The 20,146-nt window shown below is 50.2% G+C and overlaps 1 protein-coding gene across 1 annotated transcript in view; it reads left to right on the top strand.

Annotated features, from left to right (window-relative positions):
• The window catches only part of SAMD10 (sterile alpha motif domain containing 10), a 41,348-nt gene extending 22,850 nt beyond the window's left edge, over nucleotides 1-18,498 (top strand). Inside the window, exons 3-5 of the mRNA XM_032766440.2 lie at nucleotides 10,987-11,155; nucleotides 16,045-16,185; nucleotides 17,273-18,498. Coding sequence (XP_032622331.1) covers nucleotides 10,987-11,155; nucleotides 16,045-16,185; nucleotides 17,273-17,295 — 333 coding nt within the window. The 3' untranslated portion in view covers nucleotides 17,296-18,498. The remainder of the gene's footprint in view (nucleotides 1-10,986; nucleotides 11,156-16,044; nucleotides 16,186-17,272) is intronic.
• Nucleotides 18,499-20,146: the final 1,648 nt, after the last annotated feature.

Here is a 20,146-nt window from a genome sequence, read left to right as displayed (position 1 = left end):
CCCACCCCACACACCCCTGTCTCCAGCCAGCCTTGCACCCCTTGCCCTGCCTGCAGCTAGACCCTACTTCCAGTCAGCCCTGCCCTGCCTCCACCGCCTCATGTCCACTGCTGTCCTGCAGTTCCCAGGGCAGTAACCCTGCAGACTTGCTTCAAGGAGGGGGCAGGGAGCAGCTGGGACCCACACATGTGCACACCTGCAGGGAGTGGCAGGGCCCCACACATGTGAAAATGGCAGTCATTAATAGCCAATCAACAGCATATATGATGCAATTTACATAATATATAATTGTATTATTTATATAGTTATGGAAAGTAAATAATACATGGAAGAAATAAAAGGCTTTTTTTTTTTTTACACTTTTTTTTTTTTTAGTCATCCCTGCCAGGGCCCCGCCGAAAATGTTCCAATTGGGCCCCGCACTTCCTAAAGCCGGCCCTGCGTGGGGGACAGTTCAGTGGCCCCCTCCCCTTTGTAAAATGAGTTTGGTGGGTTTCAGTCAAGTTCTGGGTTTGCCAAGTGCCCACAATCCAGTTTGTACTAATAGGGACCCACTTCCACTTGGCAGTGTTGGCAGAGAAGTCCAGGGCTGAAGGCTTGTCCATATGGCAGCTTAGTGCACGGGAAGCAGGGGTGTGGATGTGTAGCACGCTAACTGCCTGCACGGATCCTGCTGCCGTGCACTAAAAGGTCCCTGGTGCACTTTGACCCGCTGCTGCTTGACGTGGGAGTAGGTCAACGTGCATTAGGGGACTTTTAGTGACCAAGAGCAGGGACCCTCCGGCCAGTCAGTGCACAGCAGATTCACACAGCCTCAGCTTGCCACGCGCTACGTCTCTGTGTACATAAGACCTAGATGACCCGTGAAGATTAAACTCCCATTTCACCCTCCTGGGCAGCAGGGCTGGATCTCCATGGACGGGCAGGCCAGCATGAGGAAGCCGCCCTGCTGCCGTCTGTGCTGTGCCCATCCTGTCAAACCGTGACCACTCTGTTCAGGACCCACTGCTGCATCCGTGGACTCACAGGCTCCCTTCTCCTGATGTCAATGTAATTTGCTCATCAGGGACAGTCAAAGGTCTCAAGCATTGGGTGAGATCTCACCCTCTCCCTGTGGTGATTCACCTCTGGGTGCCTGAGCAGTGGTGACCCACAGACTGCCAGCTGGGGCAGTGGCTCAGTGGAGAACTGCAGCTGTGGTCAGCAAGGTCTCTTGCTAGGAGAGAGGAAAGTTTAAGTGGCTACCGTCAGAAAAGGACTAGGCAGCAGCTAGGGCTCCAGCCCTGCCCTGGGTGCCGCCCCTGACTTTCCCAACTCTGTCTCAAACAGCCATCCTTGTACCCCTTCCGCTGAGCACCTGTGCAAAAGGAGCAGGGAGTGGAGCTGGGTTGAGTCCTGGTTCAGTGGGGACTAGGAAGCAAAGCTGCTGCCCCCTGTCATGCAGTCCCATCAGAAATGGGCCATGGCATCCACTTGGCTTTTAATCCTAACTGCTCTGAAGCTTGTCTTCTCTCCCTGCTGGCTGACTCCACGTCCCCGATGCAGGCATTCAAGGTGAGAAAGATTTCAACTTTTGCTATCCCTGCAAGAGAGAGAAGCTAATGAAGAAAAGCCTGGTGAATTAATGTAATGCGATTTGACTGTATTCGAAACCCTTGCCTTGCAGCCCTTTCACATGTGACCCATGGAAGGAGGACATTAAAAGGCAGATACCTTGCAGATGGTTCCTTGGTCTCTTCCCAGTAGAACAGCCTTTAAGGCAGCCTCTACCTCGGTCCCTGAAACACCAGTGTTTGATATTCATGGCTGTGAGTTTATCAGAGAGACAGTTAGGTCAGCCATCTGGAAGACGAGCCATTGATTCATTACACTTCCCCATTTACCACCTTCAGGAGCCCAGGGACTCATGCCGAGCTTCCAGCTGAGCAGAAATAACAAGAGAGAACCTTCAGATGAGTAGGGCTCGGAACGTGCTGTTCCCATCCTCAGAGCCTGCTTCTTCGGACCTCCACTAGAGCTTGAGGAAGTCCCGCTGTGACCTTACTGCTCAGGACTGCAGTTGCCCAGGCCAGCAGAGAAAGTCTGAAAATCACTTGGGGGGGGGGGGGGAAGGAAAATTGAAAGTTTTTCATCTGGCGAAGGAAATATTTTACAATATGCTCTGAAAGGGTTTCCAGGTGCAGGGCTGCATCTGTTTGGTTTAGCGGTCACGTTCGAGGTGTAATCTCAGCCAGTTGCGGGAGAGGTGATTTCAGACAGCTTGCCGATTTGTGCAAACGTGCTGAACCGCCAAGAATTCTGCATGGCTCGCTCCTGTCTGGGGTAATTGCCTATTACCCCGTGGGTGGGTTATTTGGATAAGTGGTGCTGTGGTCACAGCACTGTTTCTTTGTTTTGTTTTAAAGAGCCATTGTTATGCTCAGGCACTTTGTTTTCCTTTTCCCATCATTGCTGGTTACTTTGATATCTGTGGGCAAATAGTCATGTTCTGCATTAGAACCAGCCCTCCCCGTCTGGTGTTTAGCAGGGTATGAATGGGGGTGAACTGTGGGGACACAAGCCGATTTTGGCTGTAATGAGGAAAGGCTCCATACAAGCACGTAACAATCTCCTTCCTATCCATGCTGCTGTTGAGCTCACTGGAGGATTTGCACATGTAAAATCGTAATCTGGTGAGTCCTCCATGATGGGGAAGAGACGTGCAAAGATGTGCGTGGCGCTTAAATGAGCAACTTGCTTAACACATGGAACTGAATCCTGGGTGTTTTAAATAGCATTTTGCATCTTTGCTGATTCCTGCCCCCAACGAATTCATTCTCCCAACACTCCTATGAGGGAATAAGAGTTGTGACCATGGAGAAGTTAAGTGATTTGCTCAAGGCCACAACAGGAATCCGAATCAGAGCAGGATTAGGACTCTGGATTCTCTGGCTCCCACTCCTGTGCTCAAACCACTAGAGCAGGCCTTCATCAGAAAATATGTTGGGTATTGGAGAGAAAATGTTAAAACTCAAAGTCTTTCCCCTCCTTACCCACATCCCCGGAATATGAACCTTCTGAATATGTCTTGTTGCATTAGTTTCCGTGAGTCATGGGATATCCAACAGAAACTCTTTGTGACTCCCGGGCCAGATTTCTGAAGGGTCTCAAAGCGCACCCTTATGTTATGCGTGCAGTTAATGTAACTGTGCATGCAAAGTGGGTAACTGCATGTGCAAATGCCAGTTCTGGTAACTAGCATGTGCAGTTCCCCAATTTGTGCTCACAGAAATCACAGTAACAGTGCACACAAATGGGGTGTGTATTTAGGCTATTCAGTTGTTGTTCAGATTCTTTGAAAATCTTGCCCTCCTATACACACAGCCCCAACACTCATGCATGTGCCCACGCGCACCTGAGCACTGGCCCAAAATTCCCCCAAAAGGTCTCAGTAGGGATTCTCTCATCCCTTATAGCCCCTGTCTGATGTAGTGGTGTACAGAGGCCTTAAACGCCTCTAAGATGACCAGGGGAAAATTCTCATGGTGCAGGCACCGTCGGCAGCTGATGGCTGCTCTACAGAGACCCCCTGCTGAAGTGCTGACGGACAAGGCTCAGGATAGAGAGGTGCATGTTGAACCCAGGGCTATAACGCTGGGGGGATTCTGGAGCAGTGCTGTGTTACAGAGCTGCCCTCTCCGGGGTCATTTTTGCCTTTGACTAATCCAAAATCAGGAGGAAAGAAAGGTGGCTTCCCTCACCTGCCCCTGGGCTGCGCCACTGTGTGTTATGCCACCTGGAGGCACCGTGCATGATCCTCCACCTTGAGGGCAAAGCTGCCGTTCAGCCTCATCCATCCTTGGATGCATAATTTGCTCTTGAAAAAGCTCCACTCATCTGAGCACTCCTCAGGCATCCAATTGCCAGTGCAGGAAGGGGGTGGGTTAGGGGCATTCCTACCCTGGCTATTTCCAGGATGAAAAGCTGGCCACCACCCTCTGACACCTGCAGCTGCCTGGAGGGGAGTCACAAAGTAGAACAGTTAAGATCATGGCTGATAAAAGGCACTGGATTGTAAGCAGGGATGGGGCAGCAGGTTCGTGTCACCACTGCCCATGGCTGGCTGGTGTTTGCTATGGCAGGGACATGGGACTAGTTTTAGTAACCCTGGAATGTCTGAGTTCCTGGTGTACTAATTGTCTCTTTTCGTCTGCTTAATCAGCCAATGTTCACACAAGGAAGTTGACGCTGCACATTGCAGTACAAACGCAGCTGACCCTCTGAATCCTGGCATATCGCTACTTGCCACTTCCAAACACCACTCCCTACTTCTTGCTTGCCTTGAATATGCCCAGGCTATATTCAGCATGTATTGGCCCTTTCCTATCCCTCCAGCCCAGGCTGATCCATGGCTGCGTTGGGGAATTTAGCTTCCTTCTGTCTCAGAAAAGCTCAATCTCAACGAAGACTCGGAAGAGAAAGCTCCTCCTTTCATGGAGATGAGGACAGGCAAAGGAGGAGGTTCTCTGTACAGAATCCAAACCAAACTCGAAGAAAGGTGTGGGGTGGATAAGATCCTGCTTATCTAGGAGCAGGAGAGCAGTCCTTTTCCAAGCTGCTCCCCCGACCCGCATGTCATCCAATGTGCCGTGACATATGGAGGGGCCGAGAAGTTAAATAACTCGTCCAAGGGCAGGTGATAAGTGTGAGGCAGAGTCAAGGGCACAATCCTGATGCCCAGTTCCTTGCTGTAACTACCGGCTGACCCTTCCTCCCCTAACACCATGACTAATAAGAAACATTTAAAAAATTCAGCCCTGGGCCATATGGGCAGCGAACGGGACCTGTGGTGGAAGCTCTGTTTCTGAGCACGGTTTGACTTGGGGCTTCTGTGCAGAAAGGGGTCTTCTTATGGCCCCCAGCCCAGGTAGTTCCTGCGATGAGCTCTCCCCATTGCTGTACTTGTGGACTGTCAGCCTCCAGCCAAGGCTATTATTACCTTCCTTTCAGGAGCACTAAGAAGGAACTGTGGACTTTGGTCTCCCAGGCCTATTTCCCCACCTAATTGGGCTGACTCCTGACAGGAAGAGAACTCCTGTTGGCCAGAAACATTCTCTGTGAAGGATTGGAATAGTCAGGTCCCTGCTATTGCTGCTCGTGACATGTTATTTGCTTTGTACTGAGCTTAAGCCAGGTTGCAATGACCTTGCAGTGCTGAAGTTTCTGTAAAAATCAAATGGGAAGAAGAAAACTTTACCACAACTCCAGAGCCACCTGCAGGTTTCAGAACTTGGCCAGGGCAATGAAGACACATGATGTGCACCCAGGGCCAATGCTCCAGTCCCTGATGGGACATTCTGGTCTGCATGACAGCGCTGTCGAGAATCAGAGTGCATGGGCCAGCTGCAGGAGGCAGCTTCTTGGGTGGGAGAGGGGAGACTGTGTCCCAGGTGGCTGAAGGTGAAGGCAGGAATTTGGTGTGAGGAACATATCTGTGGCACAGCCTGAGAGGCAAGTTTAACCCCATCACATTGCCACCAGAATGAGTGAATCTTGGACTTTGTTTGCCGTGGAGGATCTGCTGGAGTGAATGAAAGCGGGGATGTGCCATGGCTGCACTGAAGCCATTGACAAGCTAGGTTCTACTGAATGCTGGCTGGGACACCATGAGAGTAAGGCCCGAAAACTTCTTGGGATCCTAGGTAAGGGATGGGATGTGCCTTTTTGTCCCTACCATGGGGCTCTACAGTCTGACTGCTTTTCAACGATGCCTCTTCCCATGTTGACCACTAAGAGAAGAGCTTCAAGCAAGGTTGACAATGAGTAAGGCTAGCGGGTAGGCCATTGCTCTGGCATAGCACCGGAGTCACGGAGCTCTGAGCCCTGTGCTTCTCCATAAGGAATCCCATTTAACAGCTGAGGGAAGCAAGACACAGAGAGGATGAGAGACAAACACCTGTCGGGGATGGTCTAGATAATACTTAGTCCTGCCATGAGTGCAGGGGCCTGGACTAGATGATCTCTCGAGGTCCTTCCACTCCTATGATTCTGTGACTTGCCCAAGGTTGCATGGCTGTGCCATGATTCCAATCCAGGCTCCCAGCCTCATTCTCTTAACCACTAAAGACGCAGGGGAGAGGAAGTGGATGCCTGAGGGTTCTCTGCCTCCTAATGCAGGGAGCTTATTGAGAAAGGGTTTCTGTGGGGATATTTAGGGGAGCCACAGGTGGGGTGGGGCAGAGGGTGAGTGGTCCCCTGGAGTCTCTGTTTTGGGGGATTTCCAGTTGTTAGCAGCCTGACTACAGAAAATCTCTTCTCAGCAGCAAGCCGGCAGGTCCACCAGGACCAGAGGAGCCTTTGCTGAATCTCAAGCTGTTCTTATACTCTTCCATCCTCCTCAGAACAGCAGGGTCCAGGTGTAAGTGATGCCACTGCGCCAGCCCAGGCCATGTGCTCCCAGCACCAGCAATGAGGTTTTTGCATTTTACTGGAGGTAAGTTGCTGGTCCCTGGTTGACAACAGTGGGCCCTAGACATTGGCCCACTCATTTGCAGGAGTTGTGAGCCGCAGAAGCAGTTCCAGCCCCTGTCTTTCTCTTGCATAATGTTCAATGCATCCCTTCACCTCCCATCATTGGCGGCTGCTTCTTTCTGCACTGAGCCCAATCCCTGCAATTTGTGAGAGTGGCCCCCTTGCTCTGGAGAGAGTGGGTGCAGTGCACGTGCAAAGAGCTAGTCACAAGTTCCCTCACTCTGGCTCTTTGTGAGTGTCCGAAGCCTGGGATGACTTCACTCCCAGTGCAAGTGGGACAAAGAATTTGTGGATGAGATGCAGACTGAGAGCTTCTTGAAGCCAAAGGGGGACAGCAAGGGCCGGATGCCCAGCAAGCATACTGGGATGGCAAAGGATGGTGGCTGCATCTTCCGTACCCACCTCATGAGCATTGCAAAGCACAAGGTGGTTGTGCTGGGGAGGAGGGGGTTTCTAGGCAGCTTTAGTGTCTCAAATGTTGGGCTTAAATTCTGGAAGGACCATCCCTCGAGCGGGCTGTGAAATGTCGCTTGAACTCCCCATTTGAATCTCTTGGCAGCATTTGGACATCCCAGTCCGGCGCTGGGTATGTGCACTGAAACCCGGGGCTGAGCGCCGAGGCGGGTGAGTCCCAGCCTGTTGTTGTTTCCAGGTCACACAGGGGGCTGCACACTCAGCCCTACTGCTTTAGGATAGCGCTGGGGAGTCTTGCGCTCTGGGCAGGGCCGGCTCCAGCTTTTCTGCTGCCCCCAAGCAGTGAAGCGGGTAGGGGGGAGGGAAGATAAAGCCATGATCGGCGGCACTTCGGCAGCAGCTTTACCCTGCCGCTTTATTCTTCAGTGGCATGTCCTTCGCTCCGAGAGGGACTGAGGGACCCACCGCCGAAGACCCGCATGTGGCCGCCCCAAGCACCTGCTTCCTCTGCTGGTGCCTGGAGCTAGCTTTAGGAGCCAGATTGTCTCTCAGAGCAGGGGTGAGCGGGAGGTCTCCTGGAGGTCTTGCTACCTCCAGGGTGGAGCTGCACTCTGCTGAAAAGTTTATGTAAAATATATATGGGAGAATCTTTCCTGCATTGGGATGAGCCAACCTCTAACTGCCAGGGCAGGGAAGTGACTTCCCCATGAGCAAGCGGCCCCCATGGATGGGGTTTGCACCTTCCTCTGACTCACCTGGCACTGGCAGCTCTCGGAGACGGGATGTCAAATTCAGTGCACAACTGCTCTGCTCTGGCAATCCTTACAGGGACAGCAAGGCACCAGGCACTGCTGGGAAATGCCCTGGCTTGCTCAATGGGGCACGTAAGCATTCAGGTACCCTTTGGTCAGGGCCAACGTCTTGTGATTTGGAGATTAACCCTGTCCCTTAAATGATCCTGCCAGGACAGTGACCCTGTACCACTGCTCTTCCTCCCCGCTGGACCTAGGGAACACATTGGAGAGAGGGGCTGATTTTGCAGCTGATCCCCTTGGTGGCTGCAGAAGGTCCTGGATGAGCCCTGTAACAGCTAAACCTGGGAGCTCATTGCTATTTGCCTTTGGGTGCAACCGCCCCCCACCCTCCCCGAAGGGAGTTGAGGAAGGGGCTGTTATCTCCCAGCACTATGTGTGACTGAGGATTTCAGGGCAAGTGGAGGCAGGGGGAAGGAATAAGCAAGTGCTTTCTGGCCAGTGCATTAGTGCGTAACAGGCCCTGAGCATTCGTTGTAATTGGATTCCTAACTAGCAAAGTCACGGCTGGCTGGGACAGCTTTACAGAACGGTTCCCTGGCATGTCACATACACTCTTCTGTGAAAGGGAAGGAAAAAGCACATGACAGCCCCCCGCTTCTGTCCCCCGCCCCCCCATCAAGCTCTAGCACAGCACCAGTTTTACAGTAATGAAATGGGAATTCAAAAAGGTGGAGCTCTCCTATTTATCCAGGGGAAGATGCAGCAGCCACACCAGCATTAAATCACACCCAGCGGGGGAGTGGGTGGTATGACATCCTGGCACCCCCTTATTCACCACTGTCATGTCATTAGGATATGTTTTTTTACAAAGTATGCCTTGTGAAGCATCATTCTAAAATTCTTGATCTGCTAGACAGTAATAGCACATACAATCCAATGAGATATCGTTGTATGTGAAGTTAGGAATTTTGGCCATGTGTGTATTACTGAAACATGTGAGGTTGAAAACACCCACAAGCAGCCTTTCGGGTACACCAGTAAAAAGGCCAAACAATGTTAATGGCTTATTGAGGAAATGCACACATGCACAAGGATTACCCCAGGAACTGCGTACAATAGAAACCTCTCAGAGATAGCAGCACCCAGTGGGAACTGTTTGACCCAGGTCACAACAGAAGAGCTTTCCAGCAAGGGGAAGAAGATCTAAAAGGGGGAAATGACATCATGATGGTACTTCACTCTCCCTACAACAACATATTTGGAAACACCTGAGGAACAAAGACTGAACTGGAGGTAGTGATGATCCCAGGCTAAAGGGATTTCTAGCCTGTGTATGAAAACCTGGGAAACCCAAGTTGCAAAGCAAAGGCAGCTTGTGCCTTAAGAATCTGCCAACTTGTGTATCACTCAGGGTGAGAATTTGTTAATTCATATCCTACCTATCTAGTACGTTAAGCTCGTCTGTGGTTTTATTTATTTACTAGGTAATCTGCTTTGATCTGTTGCTATCACTTAAAATCTATCCTTTTGCAGTTAATAAACTTATTTTGTGTTTTAATCCAAACCAGTTTGCATTTGACTAAGGTGTCTAGGGGAAATCTCAGCTTGGTTGCCAAAAGTGTGCATGGCCTTCTTACCATTGAGGGAGAGGCAAACTGGGTATTAAACCCACATACTGGCTCGATTTGACCAGGGCAGGATGGTACACCTCTGGGGTCCTAAGCTGGGAAGCTGGTGGCTAGAGAACCTGCATGTAACTGCAGCTGTGTGAATGCTGGTGAAAGTGCAAGCTTGTAGGGATTTGCAACTTGTCACAGCAGCACAGTGTGAGATGGAGGCCAGGCTGGTGGGTCAGAGGGTTCAGTAGTACCCCAGTTCCAGGTAGCACCCAAGGGGAACCCATCACAGGTGGCTCCAGGATAGGCAATTGGAGAGATCACCTGTAGGCCCTCGGTTGCTGGTTCTCGTCCCCCAGAGGTCAGTGTTGATGAGGAACTGTTTGCAGCCTGTGTGAAGAGTTGGGTGGGTCTCAGCCCCATCCTCTCTGGACAGGTGCCTCCCCCAAACAATCCTCACCGCTCATACTGATTGGCAGCCTACAGGGGAAGGTAATGGGACTGTGGATATGGAGGGAAGAGAGATGACAGAGTTATTTGTTTGAGGGAGATGGGAGTATTGGCTTGAAAGGTTTTGTGGGGCCCAGGTTGCAGTTACTTTTGGGAGCCTGTCTGCGCTGTTCTCTCCTGACTGAGGCCCTCCTGCAAGAAATGCTCCGGCGAAAGAACCTCCATGATTATGGATGCAAATTGAATGAGTGCACCTCCGAGGGCTAACAAGGCTGGATCACGCCTCACTCGCCACATGCAGGTGCATTTACCCTGTTTGCCCACACAGCTCCAAGCATGTGTGCTCTTGTGAAGACATTTTTTTTTAAATGTAGGTGCAGCTGGGCCTCAACTGTTTGAAAAGCAGCGGTAAGTTGTGGAGGGTGCTTCCTGGCACAGGTGCTATCTGCCTGTGCACGCTCCCCAGCTGAAGGAAGACACACATTGAGAGGTACTGCCAGGAGCAATGCAAACAATCAGGATAGTACCATGAGTGACAATGCTTCTGAGACAAATGCTGCTGCATCACATGCTGTATTATTAGTCTGTGTGCTGGCAACCTAGGAGCCCTGCTCTGCACCCCTTTCTGCTAGCCACTCTGCATACAAAGAAGGAAAGATGGTCCCTGTCCCACACAGCTTGCAATCTAAACACAGGATGAGGTAACAGGTGGGAAGAGCAGACAGGGGAAAGGCAGACTGACAAGGAAATTATCCTGATTAGTACAGTAAGCAGCGGTCATAGCATGCCCGTGCAATGCAGCATCCTTCCTGAATGCCTGCTTTCCGGGAAAGCCAGGACAATGCAGGAGTAGGACACGCAGCTGGGGCGTAGCCAACAGGCTTGCCATGGATCTGAGTTCTTGTCCCTCTCCTCTCTCCCTTCTGCAGTTGGTTTGTTAGCTTCTGACCATGCATGGTTTCCTACAACTTGGCTGAGGCTGCTTGTGGACAAGCCAATAAGAAAAAGGCCATTAGGAGGGTTAGGATGATGTTACAAAGTATCTTGGGCAATGTTATGCAAGCATCTGCTACCCGCAGTGGGGTTCTCCCTTCCAGACTAAACAAGCATCTCTCTTCTCCAGCGATGTTTCAGCCTGGCCTCTGTTCATCCCATGGCTGAGTGTTTGTTTTCCTCCTGGTGGTACTGAAGTCCATTAACACCCTCCCCCTTCTCTGTTTCCTGCTTCCAAACCTCTGTAGGGTCGTCCCTGTGATCACTATGGCAATTACCATACCAGCCCCACGCTAGGCAGCCTTACCAAGCCGGTGGTGTTATGGACCCAACAGGATGTGTGCAGATGGCTAAAGAAACACTGTCCCCATAACTATCTCATCTATGTGGAGGCTTTTTCCCATCATGCTATCACAGGTACAGTAGATGCTCCCTCTCCAGCTGGTACTAATTGAAAAATGCTAATGATGAGTAAAGACTTTTGGTGGTTGTGGCATACAGGTGGTTTGGTTTATTAACGTAACTAACTGAATGTGATTCACATTTCCCCAACACCTCTCCCTCAAGACAGCTGTCCTCACCTGTAGCTAACACCGCACTCAGAGCTAGAGGGGAGCCTTCAGCCAAACCCCTAGATCCAAATCCCATTTCAGGGGTTGGAATTAACCCTCAGATCTGAACTCTGCACAAGACCCTTACCTCTATGAATCAAGCCAGAGTCATGTCTCTGTAGTGTAGGGTGCTGGGCCCAGCTCTGATCTGTCTGCACCCAGAGCCAAAGCCATTTAAAACCCCCCACTGACAAGTGTGGTGGAAGTAGGGCACTGCAGGGGGAATGTCTTGTGACAGGCAAAGTTGGTCTTTAGGTCCTCTGAGTGCTTTGACATCTCTGATTTAAAGGGAAATCTCAGCTACCTTTCTTTCTTTAAGTAAGTTTCTCTTCTATTTCCCTGCTCAGGCAGCCATGGGGAGAGGCAGCAGCAAAAACTGCTTCATGCTCCCATCCCAGAATCCTAAGACCGGCTCTAATCCGCTGAGTTTCTTCCTGGCTCTCAGCTAACCAACACCTGAGGGGAGCTCCTTAGCCACAATCTCTTTACGCTGACGGGTTCTCAGAAGGGCTGTGTCAGGATGGGTGATCCCGTAGCAATCTGTCACAGCAGTCTTTTAAAATAAACTGTAAGGCGCGATCTTATGTTCAAGTGTCTGTCTAGGCACCTGAAGGTGACTTAGTGAAAGACAGATCTTCCATTGTTGTTTGCAGTGTAGCTGTAGTCATGTTGATCCCAGGATATCGGAGAGACAAGGTGGGTGAAGTAATATCTTCTATTGGACCAACTTATGTTGGAGAAAGAGACAAGCTTTCGAGCTCCACAGAGCTTTTCTTCAGGTCTGGGAAAGGTGCACGTTCCATATCTGATCTCTGTCCTCATCCTCAAAGGAAACCTGCACCACACCTTCCAAAGATGAGCCTGGGAGCTTAAATTCATAACTGTGCTAGACATTAAAAATCATGGACTCAGTATCGTGGACACTGGATTTATAACAATCTGTAAGGCACTAACCCTCCCTTGTCCTACAGCTGCAGAGGTGTTAGCTGCCCACTTCACCTTGTAGTGTTAACTCCTTAAGTTTAACAATCTGTCCCACTGTGACCCTCTGAGCCCTGTCTACACTGGGGGGGGATCGATCTAAGTTATGCAACTTCAGCTACATGAATAACTGAATGGCTGAAGTCGACGTACTTAGATCGACTTACCATGGTGTCTTCACCACGGTGAGTCGACTGCTGCCGCTCCCCCGTCGACTCCGCCTGCGCTTCTCGCGGCGCTGGAGTACAGGAGTCAACAGGAGAGTACTCGGGTCGATCTATTGTGTCTAGTTTAGACACGATAAATCGATCCCTGCAGGATCGATCGCAGCCCACCCATCCGGCGGGTAGTGTAGACATACCCTGAGTAAGTTTCCCAGACCTGAAGAATTGCTCTGTGTAAGATCAAAAGTTTACCTTTTTAATCAATGGAAGTTGGTCCAATAAAAGCTATTACCTCCCACACCTTGTCTCTTTAATTAAAAAAGAGTCAGGACTTACTATTTTAACAGCAAAATTTAACCATTTCCAGTTTCTTTCCCAGCTCAGAAGTTAGGCGACTGTGGGTTGTGTGTGAAAAGAGGAAATGGCTGAACAGAAGGCTGTCCTCTTTAGAATCCAGACACGCCACCGAGTCTGGCTAGCTAAGTTCTCCACTGTTGTATCTGAGCACCTGGTAATCAGTCACAGACTTTTATCCCCTACACCACCCCTGAGAGGTAGGAAAATATTAATCCCATTCTACAGATGTGGGATTGAGGCTAGGTTCAATTAAATGTCTGGCCCGGAGTCAGGGCTCGAACCTAGGTTCTCTGAGTCCTCATCGTGTGCCCTAATTACTAAGCCATTCTTCCTATCTGCCTTTCTACCTATTGCTCTGCTCAATGCAACAACTAGACACATCTCATGTAATATTAATAAGGCGCCTGATGTGACCAAAAAAAATGGGAGTGACTGGAAAAGTCATTAGAAATGCAGAGATGATTGAGGATTAAATATTAAACAAATTTCCTGTTCCTCATAATATCAATTTCCTACCTCATCGTTTGTTGCTGATTGCATTGCATGCCGAAAGCTGCAGGGTTAGACATGGGAACTTGTTCACCTCTTCATTCTACAGCAGCCAAGGAAGAGGCTGAAAATGCCATCAAAAGCCTTTAACCCAATGAGACACTGGACAGTGGGCACTCTGCATTTCAGATAGGAGCAAAAATCTCATCAGAGTGACTGTTCTCACAAGATTTTGCTACATCCAAACAGAAACCAGAAAATACCCGAGGCCTCTCCCAGTTCTGGATCCAACCTAGAACTGAAGCCCTAGGCGCTGGGTTAATATGTGAGAATCCACTTGCCTCTCCCTCAAACTCTGAAAGGCTTCAGATCTGAGATTCTGCTACTGTCCTATGTCCCACACACACATACTATAGACAAAGTTCTGCCCTGGAATGTGTACACATAAATCCCTTTCATTTCAATGGATGGCTCCATTCCCATTACCAAAGAAGGACTCTAATCAGCTAATGAAGGTTCTAGTCGAGCTGTCACTGGGAATAACCACAAAGGCCAGGGCTCATTAGCTTGTTACAGAAGATAGTCAACACCAGCTTTTTCCCTGCTCCAGAAATAACAACAAAGCAAAGTGATAACCTAGTTCAAGAAGTTTCATTATGGTAAATACCTGCAGCTCTCAAGCGGTTAAAAGGTCTTTGATCTTCAGCCTCATTACCCACATTATGCAGGTATTGGTATCACTGCACATCTGGCCAGGTGTTATTGCTTACATATGTATTTAATATCTAGATACCTGATATGGCCATATCAATTACACTTTCTACCAGAGTATCCTAAAATCCTGTTTGATCTGAAGAACAAAGGGATGTTTGTAGAAGAACATCAAGATAGACAGTAAGCGAAGCTGCAGAATTATTGTTTTAAAGTTTTCAATTAGCTAGCTGGGTGTTGGGAGTCAGAGTAGTGGCTGCTCCACGGGTGCGTCTGTCTGAGAGGAGACCCAGAAAATGAATCCAGTCCCCACAAAGCAAATGTGATGGACTCAGTCCTGGCCTTTTATTCCTCCCTCTCCGCCTCGCACAGAATCGCTAGTCTGCAGCCTGCTTTGTGAGGCAGGGATGGATCATAAAATGCTTTGCCTGGAGAAGGCAGCAGGGAAGGGAGCGAGAGAGATGGGAAGCTGTGTGCCTTTGTCTCATGCCCTAGAGGAATGACACGGCACTAATGTAACAGCTCACCCGAGTCCTTGCATCGGAACTAAAGGAAGTATTAGCGAATGTACTCTGGGTGACAGGGACAAAAGCTAGCTGTAAAACCCCTCTTCTGATAGCCCCTGGACTGGAGGAGAATGGCTGTGACTAAAAGCGCTGATGGGAACGTTAATGTATTCCGATGAGTACTTCTAATTTAACTCATGACATTGCCAGCATACCAGAGAAGAGCAGAGCCAGGGCATTCCAAAGAATATGTCCTGATGCAGGAGATGGAGTTGACAAATAGAAAGCCCCTGCCTTTAGGGAGTATGTGATCTGAGGGGCAAGCACTTGACCCAAACTTCAGGATTAGGGCTCCCACCGTGCCACTTTGTGATTGGCATTGCTAGAGCGTTGCCATTTTCAGGAATGCCACAGGCTGGCCAAGAGTGCCCAGTGACTGTTAGGATGTGTTTGATTTAGCCTGGCCTTTAACAAGTAGGGTGAGCGACTAGATCTTTTGCTGAGACAGAAGATAGTCTTAGCCTTGTGTGAGCACTCGGAAAACCCTTGCAGCTGAGTCATGGGAGAGCCCCACAGGTTAGCCTCTAGGGCAGTTCATGGAACCCACACATGGAGTGTTTACACTGAGTGGTGGTGCACAGTGACAGTTGTGCATTCAGTAGCACACCCCCTGCTGGAAACAAGCGTGCCTACACGGCTTTATTTGCAGAACAACACCTCCCCCCATTCCTGATTTTACTTTCCATGACCACCTGGAATGGGCCCCAGGTACAGCCCAGGCTCCTGTGCTCCTTGCATGGGACTCAGAGCAACAGAACACTTACTACAGGCAACAGAAGTCATTTTGACAGATAAAAAGCTTGTCAGTGCAGGGCTGAGACTCTCCTCACAAAGGGAGCTGGGGACAGTCATCAATATACAATTCAATTTACTAACAGTCTTACCGGAGCTGCATTATGATTCAGCCTAAGAACGTGATACAGCAGCAGCAAACACTGCATGTGTGCATCTCTGGTGTAATTCTTTTGTATTGTATGGCTGCTGCTGAGGCTGTTGCATTGCTGTGTTAGGTGATCACTGCTGGAGGGGGCTGCATTTGTCACCATTTCCCTCCGCGCCCCTCCTTTCTTGCCACCGATCAATGCCCCAGCCCCTGTGTTTGCCACCACAGTTCCCAGGGAAACCCTTTGGGCCTCACACTTCAATTTTTACTCAAGCCTTGCCAGATGCCTGTTTTGGGTGGTGGCTCCTATTGTTTCAGCTATCTGGTTATAGAAAAGAGCTTAGTGGCTTTTTTACATTGACCCTGGCAGCTGATATATCCACCAGCTCCAGCAATGTTTAACCCAGCCCAGAACACCCTGCACCTGCCTATGGAATCTGGCTGGTGTTCCCAGCCCCTGGCTGTCCTAAGCACACACCAGTGAGATCCGCTGATGAGTCAGAGTAGTGTGAATGAGCGCTGTCTCTTCGCTTGTGTTTGGCAGGTCGGGCACTGTTGCGGCTGAACACGGAGAAGCTGCAGCGCATGGGCATTATTCATGAGTCTCAGCGGCAGGAGGTCCTTCAGCAAGTGCTGCAACTCCAGGTGCGGGAGGAGGTCCGGAACCTACAGTTGCTCAGCCAAGGTACATGGGAGGGCGAGGAGGGGCTGTGAAGCAGCAGCAATGAATCCTTTGGTGACTGCAGAAGTATGTGCCTTGCTCTGCAGTCATTGGGTAAATGCCAGCGTTCTTAGGGCTTGAAAGGGGAAAGGGGTCAGATGGCTTGGGATAGGTAATGGACTGTGGCATGTTTCGTCTGTAGGTCACTGGTTCAAATCCAGCCCACATCTGCTCTGGCTGAAAGTTGTTGCGTCCTATGGCTATGTGCTGGCCTGCATGTAAGCGGTTTGACGATGTCAGTTCCCTGGGGATAGGTGACCTCCTCCCAGAAGCAACCCTCTTTAAATACTAAATAGGATCCCATGCATGAGAATTGTTCTTTCTGCCTTGGGCATTGTCACTACAGAACAGGACTCAGCTACAGTGTGTGGAGCTTCTGTTTTCTTGGAGGTTAGCAGAGAGCTCCTGCCACTGACACAGGCAATGCCATTGTTCCTTTCACAGCTGTGTCTTAAAACCAAGACCCTCCATGGTGCCTTAGCCTGCTGTCCCAGGATTTCTCAAGGCTCAGTCCCAAAATGAGGACTGCAAGGGAATAGAGGAGGAAACTTGGAACAATACAGGACTGAATTCTCTGTTGCTTTAGCGCCAGGTGCCTAATGCCATATTCCCAACCTAAGTCATAGGAAAGGTGGGTCTAAGGCTGGCTCTGTGGGGGGCAGCAGGGCATTTGTGGCAGCTCTAAAGATGCAGAGACGTTCTCTGTGCTTTGCAGTGGGCACACTCCCTGGAGCCTGGTCTGCACTAAAAAGTTAGGGCAGCCCAGCAACCTCGCTCAGGGGTGTGAAAAATCATAGTTAAGTCGACCTAGCCCACGGTGTTGACAGGGTAGAAGAATTCTTCTGTTGATCTAGTTACTGCCTCTCAGGGAGGTGGATTACCTACTCTGACGGGAGAGCCCCTCTCTCGGCATAGGTAGTGTCTACACTCAAGCGCTATAGTGGTGCTGCTGTAGCCATTCCGCTGTAGTTTCAAGTGTAGACAAGCCCTAAGCTATTGCACTGTGGGCTTGGCACTCATCCTCCTCTTCTCTCTTTCCTCCTTATTCCAGCTTCTTTTGGAAACGTCTCCTAGCCAAGCCATCTGCTTGGCAGATTGTTCCAACACTGTGAACTGAGCACCTCTGGGATGGACTGCGGATCACAGATATGAAAACCTGAATCGCATGCTTGAAATATAAGAGACAGTTTCCAAACCACTCAAGGGTCTTCTCTCCCACCCTCTCTTTTTCTCTCTCTCTCTCTCTTTTATTAATATTTTCCTGTGCAGAGATCAGACATTTTCTCCAGCAGACATGGCTGACAATTAGAGGCAAACTAGGAAAATGGTCACCAGACATGTGATATGATCCAGTCAATCACAGGGGGAAAGACCTCAGTATGAATGTGGTAGCTGGAGACAGTTCATTTTAAGAATGGAGTTGCAACACAGTCATTCTTGGGACTAATCAAAACCATGCACCATGAAACCTCTTGCGCCCCAATGACATGCTTTAACCGGGAGGGCCTCTGGGCCCAGTGCAGGCTGCAGATGTCCCCAGACTCTACTGGTGTCAATACCTCAGAGCTTACTGAGGAAGCTTTCGTTCTCTCTTCAGACTGGGCTGTCTTCCAGTGTCCTGGGAGATAATGCTAGCAGCAGCAAATAAGATGACTGGACAAGCCAGAAAAACTAAAGGCAGAGCCAAGCCCCTGGAGATTGGCTTCAGTTTGTGAATTAAAACAAGAGCTGAGTCACTGAAGCCAGAACACATACCCATAAAAGAGAAAATGCAGGAGCCACACACTCAGTGAGGTCACTGTGACCTCTCGGAAGCAGCACTAGGAAACGTTCATTGGGTTGTCCTTGTCCTCATTTATAGGCATATGGAGGAACTGTGATTAGTTGGTTTGCTTCATCCACCTTTGGCACCACCCACCTCTGTGACTGGTTTCTTCACTGCTGATGCAGTCAGAGCTGAGGGAGAACAGGCACTCCTCTTTGCAGAGCTCAGAAATGCTGGCTGAGAGAAACTATGCCGTGGCCAAAGGCCTCGCCCAACTGGTAGCCTAGAAAATGGCAAGCTCCTAACAGCTCATGAAGCTCACACTGGCTGCATTCATAATGCTGTGGAGCCTGCGGGGTAGTTTGGTTCAGTAGGATCTAGTGGCGGGACTGGGCAGGAAACTGGCTTAAGGCCTGAGAATCAAGGGTTCTTTGGTGCAATATTCTATTGCTTTTGTGTCCTCTGGTACCCTTCATTTAGAGAACTCCTTATAAAACCTTCATGTTTGTTTATATTTTTTCACCTGGTTCATTTGGATTTCGAGCTTTCACCCAGTGTCCTGTTCTGAATTCTGATTCTCCACCGCACACAATAATCCAGGCCTGAAGCCTGAACTACTAACCAGGAGTATCCTGGCATTGCTGCTGCATGCCCTGGCTCATGAAATGCAGGAGCCTTTCTAGCCTCCACAACCTGATTAGTACCAGCCGCACTCCTTTACACCATTACATCTAGCCCCCTCCTTTCACACCCCGCCCTGATAACGCTTCTGGAATAGTTGGCTAATATTTCACAAACTGGCAGGCAGGTGAGACACTGTGAAACAAACCCGGGAATTTTGGTCTGAGGTGTCTCTCTGGTATGTCTCAGACTTTCCATTCTTTTGTAACTTTCAGTGGCTAGGGCAAACCTATGCACCCAGAAAGCAGTCAGAAGTGTCATCAGCCCTATGTATCTGGGACCAGGGCTTCTCCACCCACATTTGTTGTACACCGTAGCAGGATGGTTACCTGCTCCAGCCCTGACAGGGTTAAAACTAGCCCTGGGAGAAGGCAGGAGGGCTGGGCGAACAGCCCAGGCGAGTGGGAAGCAGGCTCAGCTCGGGCCATGCCCCAGTTAGGGCCCAGCTGGTCCTATAAAGGCTTGAGCCAGGAGCTCAACCAAACAGTCTCTCTCTGGCTGTAGAGAGAGACGGGCCTGGCAGCAGGGAGTGAGAGACCAGTACCTGAGAGAAGCAGGGCTGGGGAAAAGCAGAGGAGCTGGGGAGCTCCAGCCTGGAAAGCCCCAGGCTGCGGCCTAGCATAAGGCCAACAGATACTGGGGGTTGCAGAGGGCAGGCCAAGGCAGCAGGTTCAAACCCAACCTTGCCAGTGATGAGTAGGCTGATACTGCAGTCTGCCCCAGGGCACGGGGGCTAGACAATGACTGGCAGTATCCATATACTGAGGTGGGGATAGTGGGTGGGGGTTCTCGGGAGGGGAGATCCTAAGACTGAGAGGTTACTGCCAGGAGGCAGTGCCCCAGATAAAGGGGCACCGGGTCTGGGAGGGACACAGGGGCCAGCGGTAAGGTGGATCACCAGCCTGCAGGGGATGCTCCAGGATGCTGGAAGAGCAAATTCCCTGAGAAGACCAGCAGGAGGCGCTGCAGGGGTGAGTCGCGCACACTTACATACACCCTCAATTTTCTCAGGCCAAAAACAAAAACCAAACAAGCAGGGGCGGCTGTATGTATTTTGCTGCCCCCAGCACAGCAGTCAGGTGGCATTTGGCAGCATGTCTGCAGGAGGTCCGCCAGTAACACGCCTTCGGACTACCTGCTGCCGAATTGCCACCGAAGCCGTGGGACCGGCGGACCTCCCGCAGGCATGTCACCAAAGGCAGCTTGACTGCAGCCCTCATGGCGACCGGCAGGCTGTGGCTTGCCACCCCAGGCACACGCTTGGTGCGCTGGTGCCTGGAGCTGCCCCTGCAAACAAGTCCCCTCTTATCTGCCCTTTGTCTTATCTAGAGCTGGGCAAACTATTTGCAGTGAACAATTTATCCTATGAATCTAACTGTTCCTTCTGTTAACAAAGGAACGGGCTTTGCTTTTTTTGTACGGATTTGCCCATTATTTGATATCCAGCAGGTGGTTTTGTAAACATTTCAGGTTACGCAG

Source organism: Chelonoidis abingdonii, chromosome 14 (genome assembly GCF_003597395.2).
Source record: "Chelonoidis abingdonii isolate Lonesome George chromosome 14, CheloAbing_2.0, whole genome shotgun sequence".
Classification (NCBI taxonomy): Eukaryota; Metazoa; Chordata; order Testudines; family Testudinidae; genus Chelonoidis; species Chelonoidis abingdonii.
The sequence above is the reverse complement of the archived record's forward strand: the minus strand, read 5'-3'. Positions and strand labels throughout refer to the sequence as shown.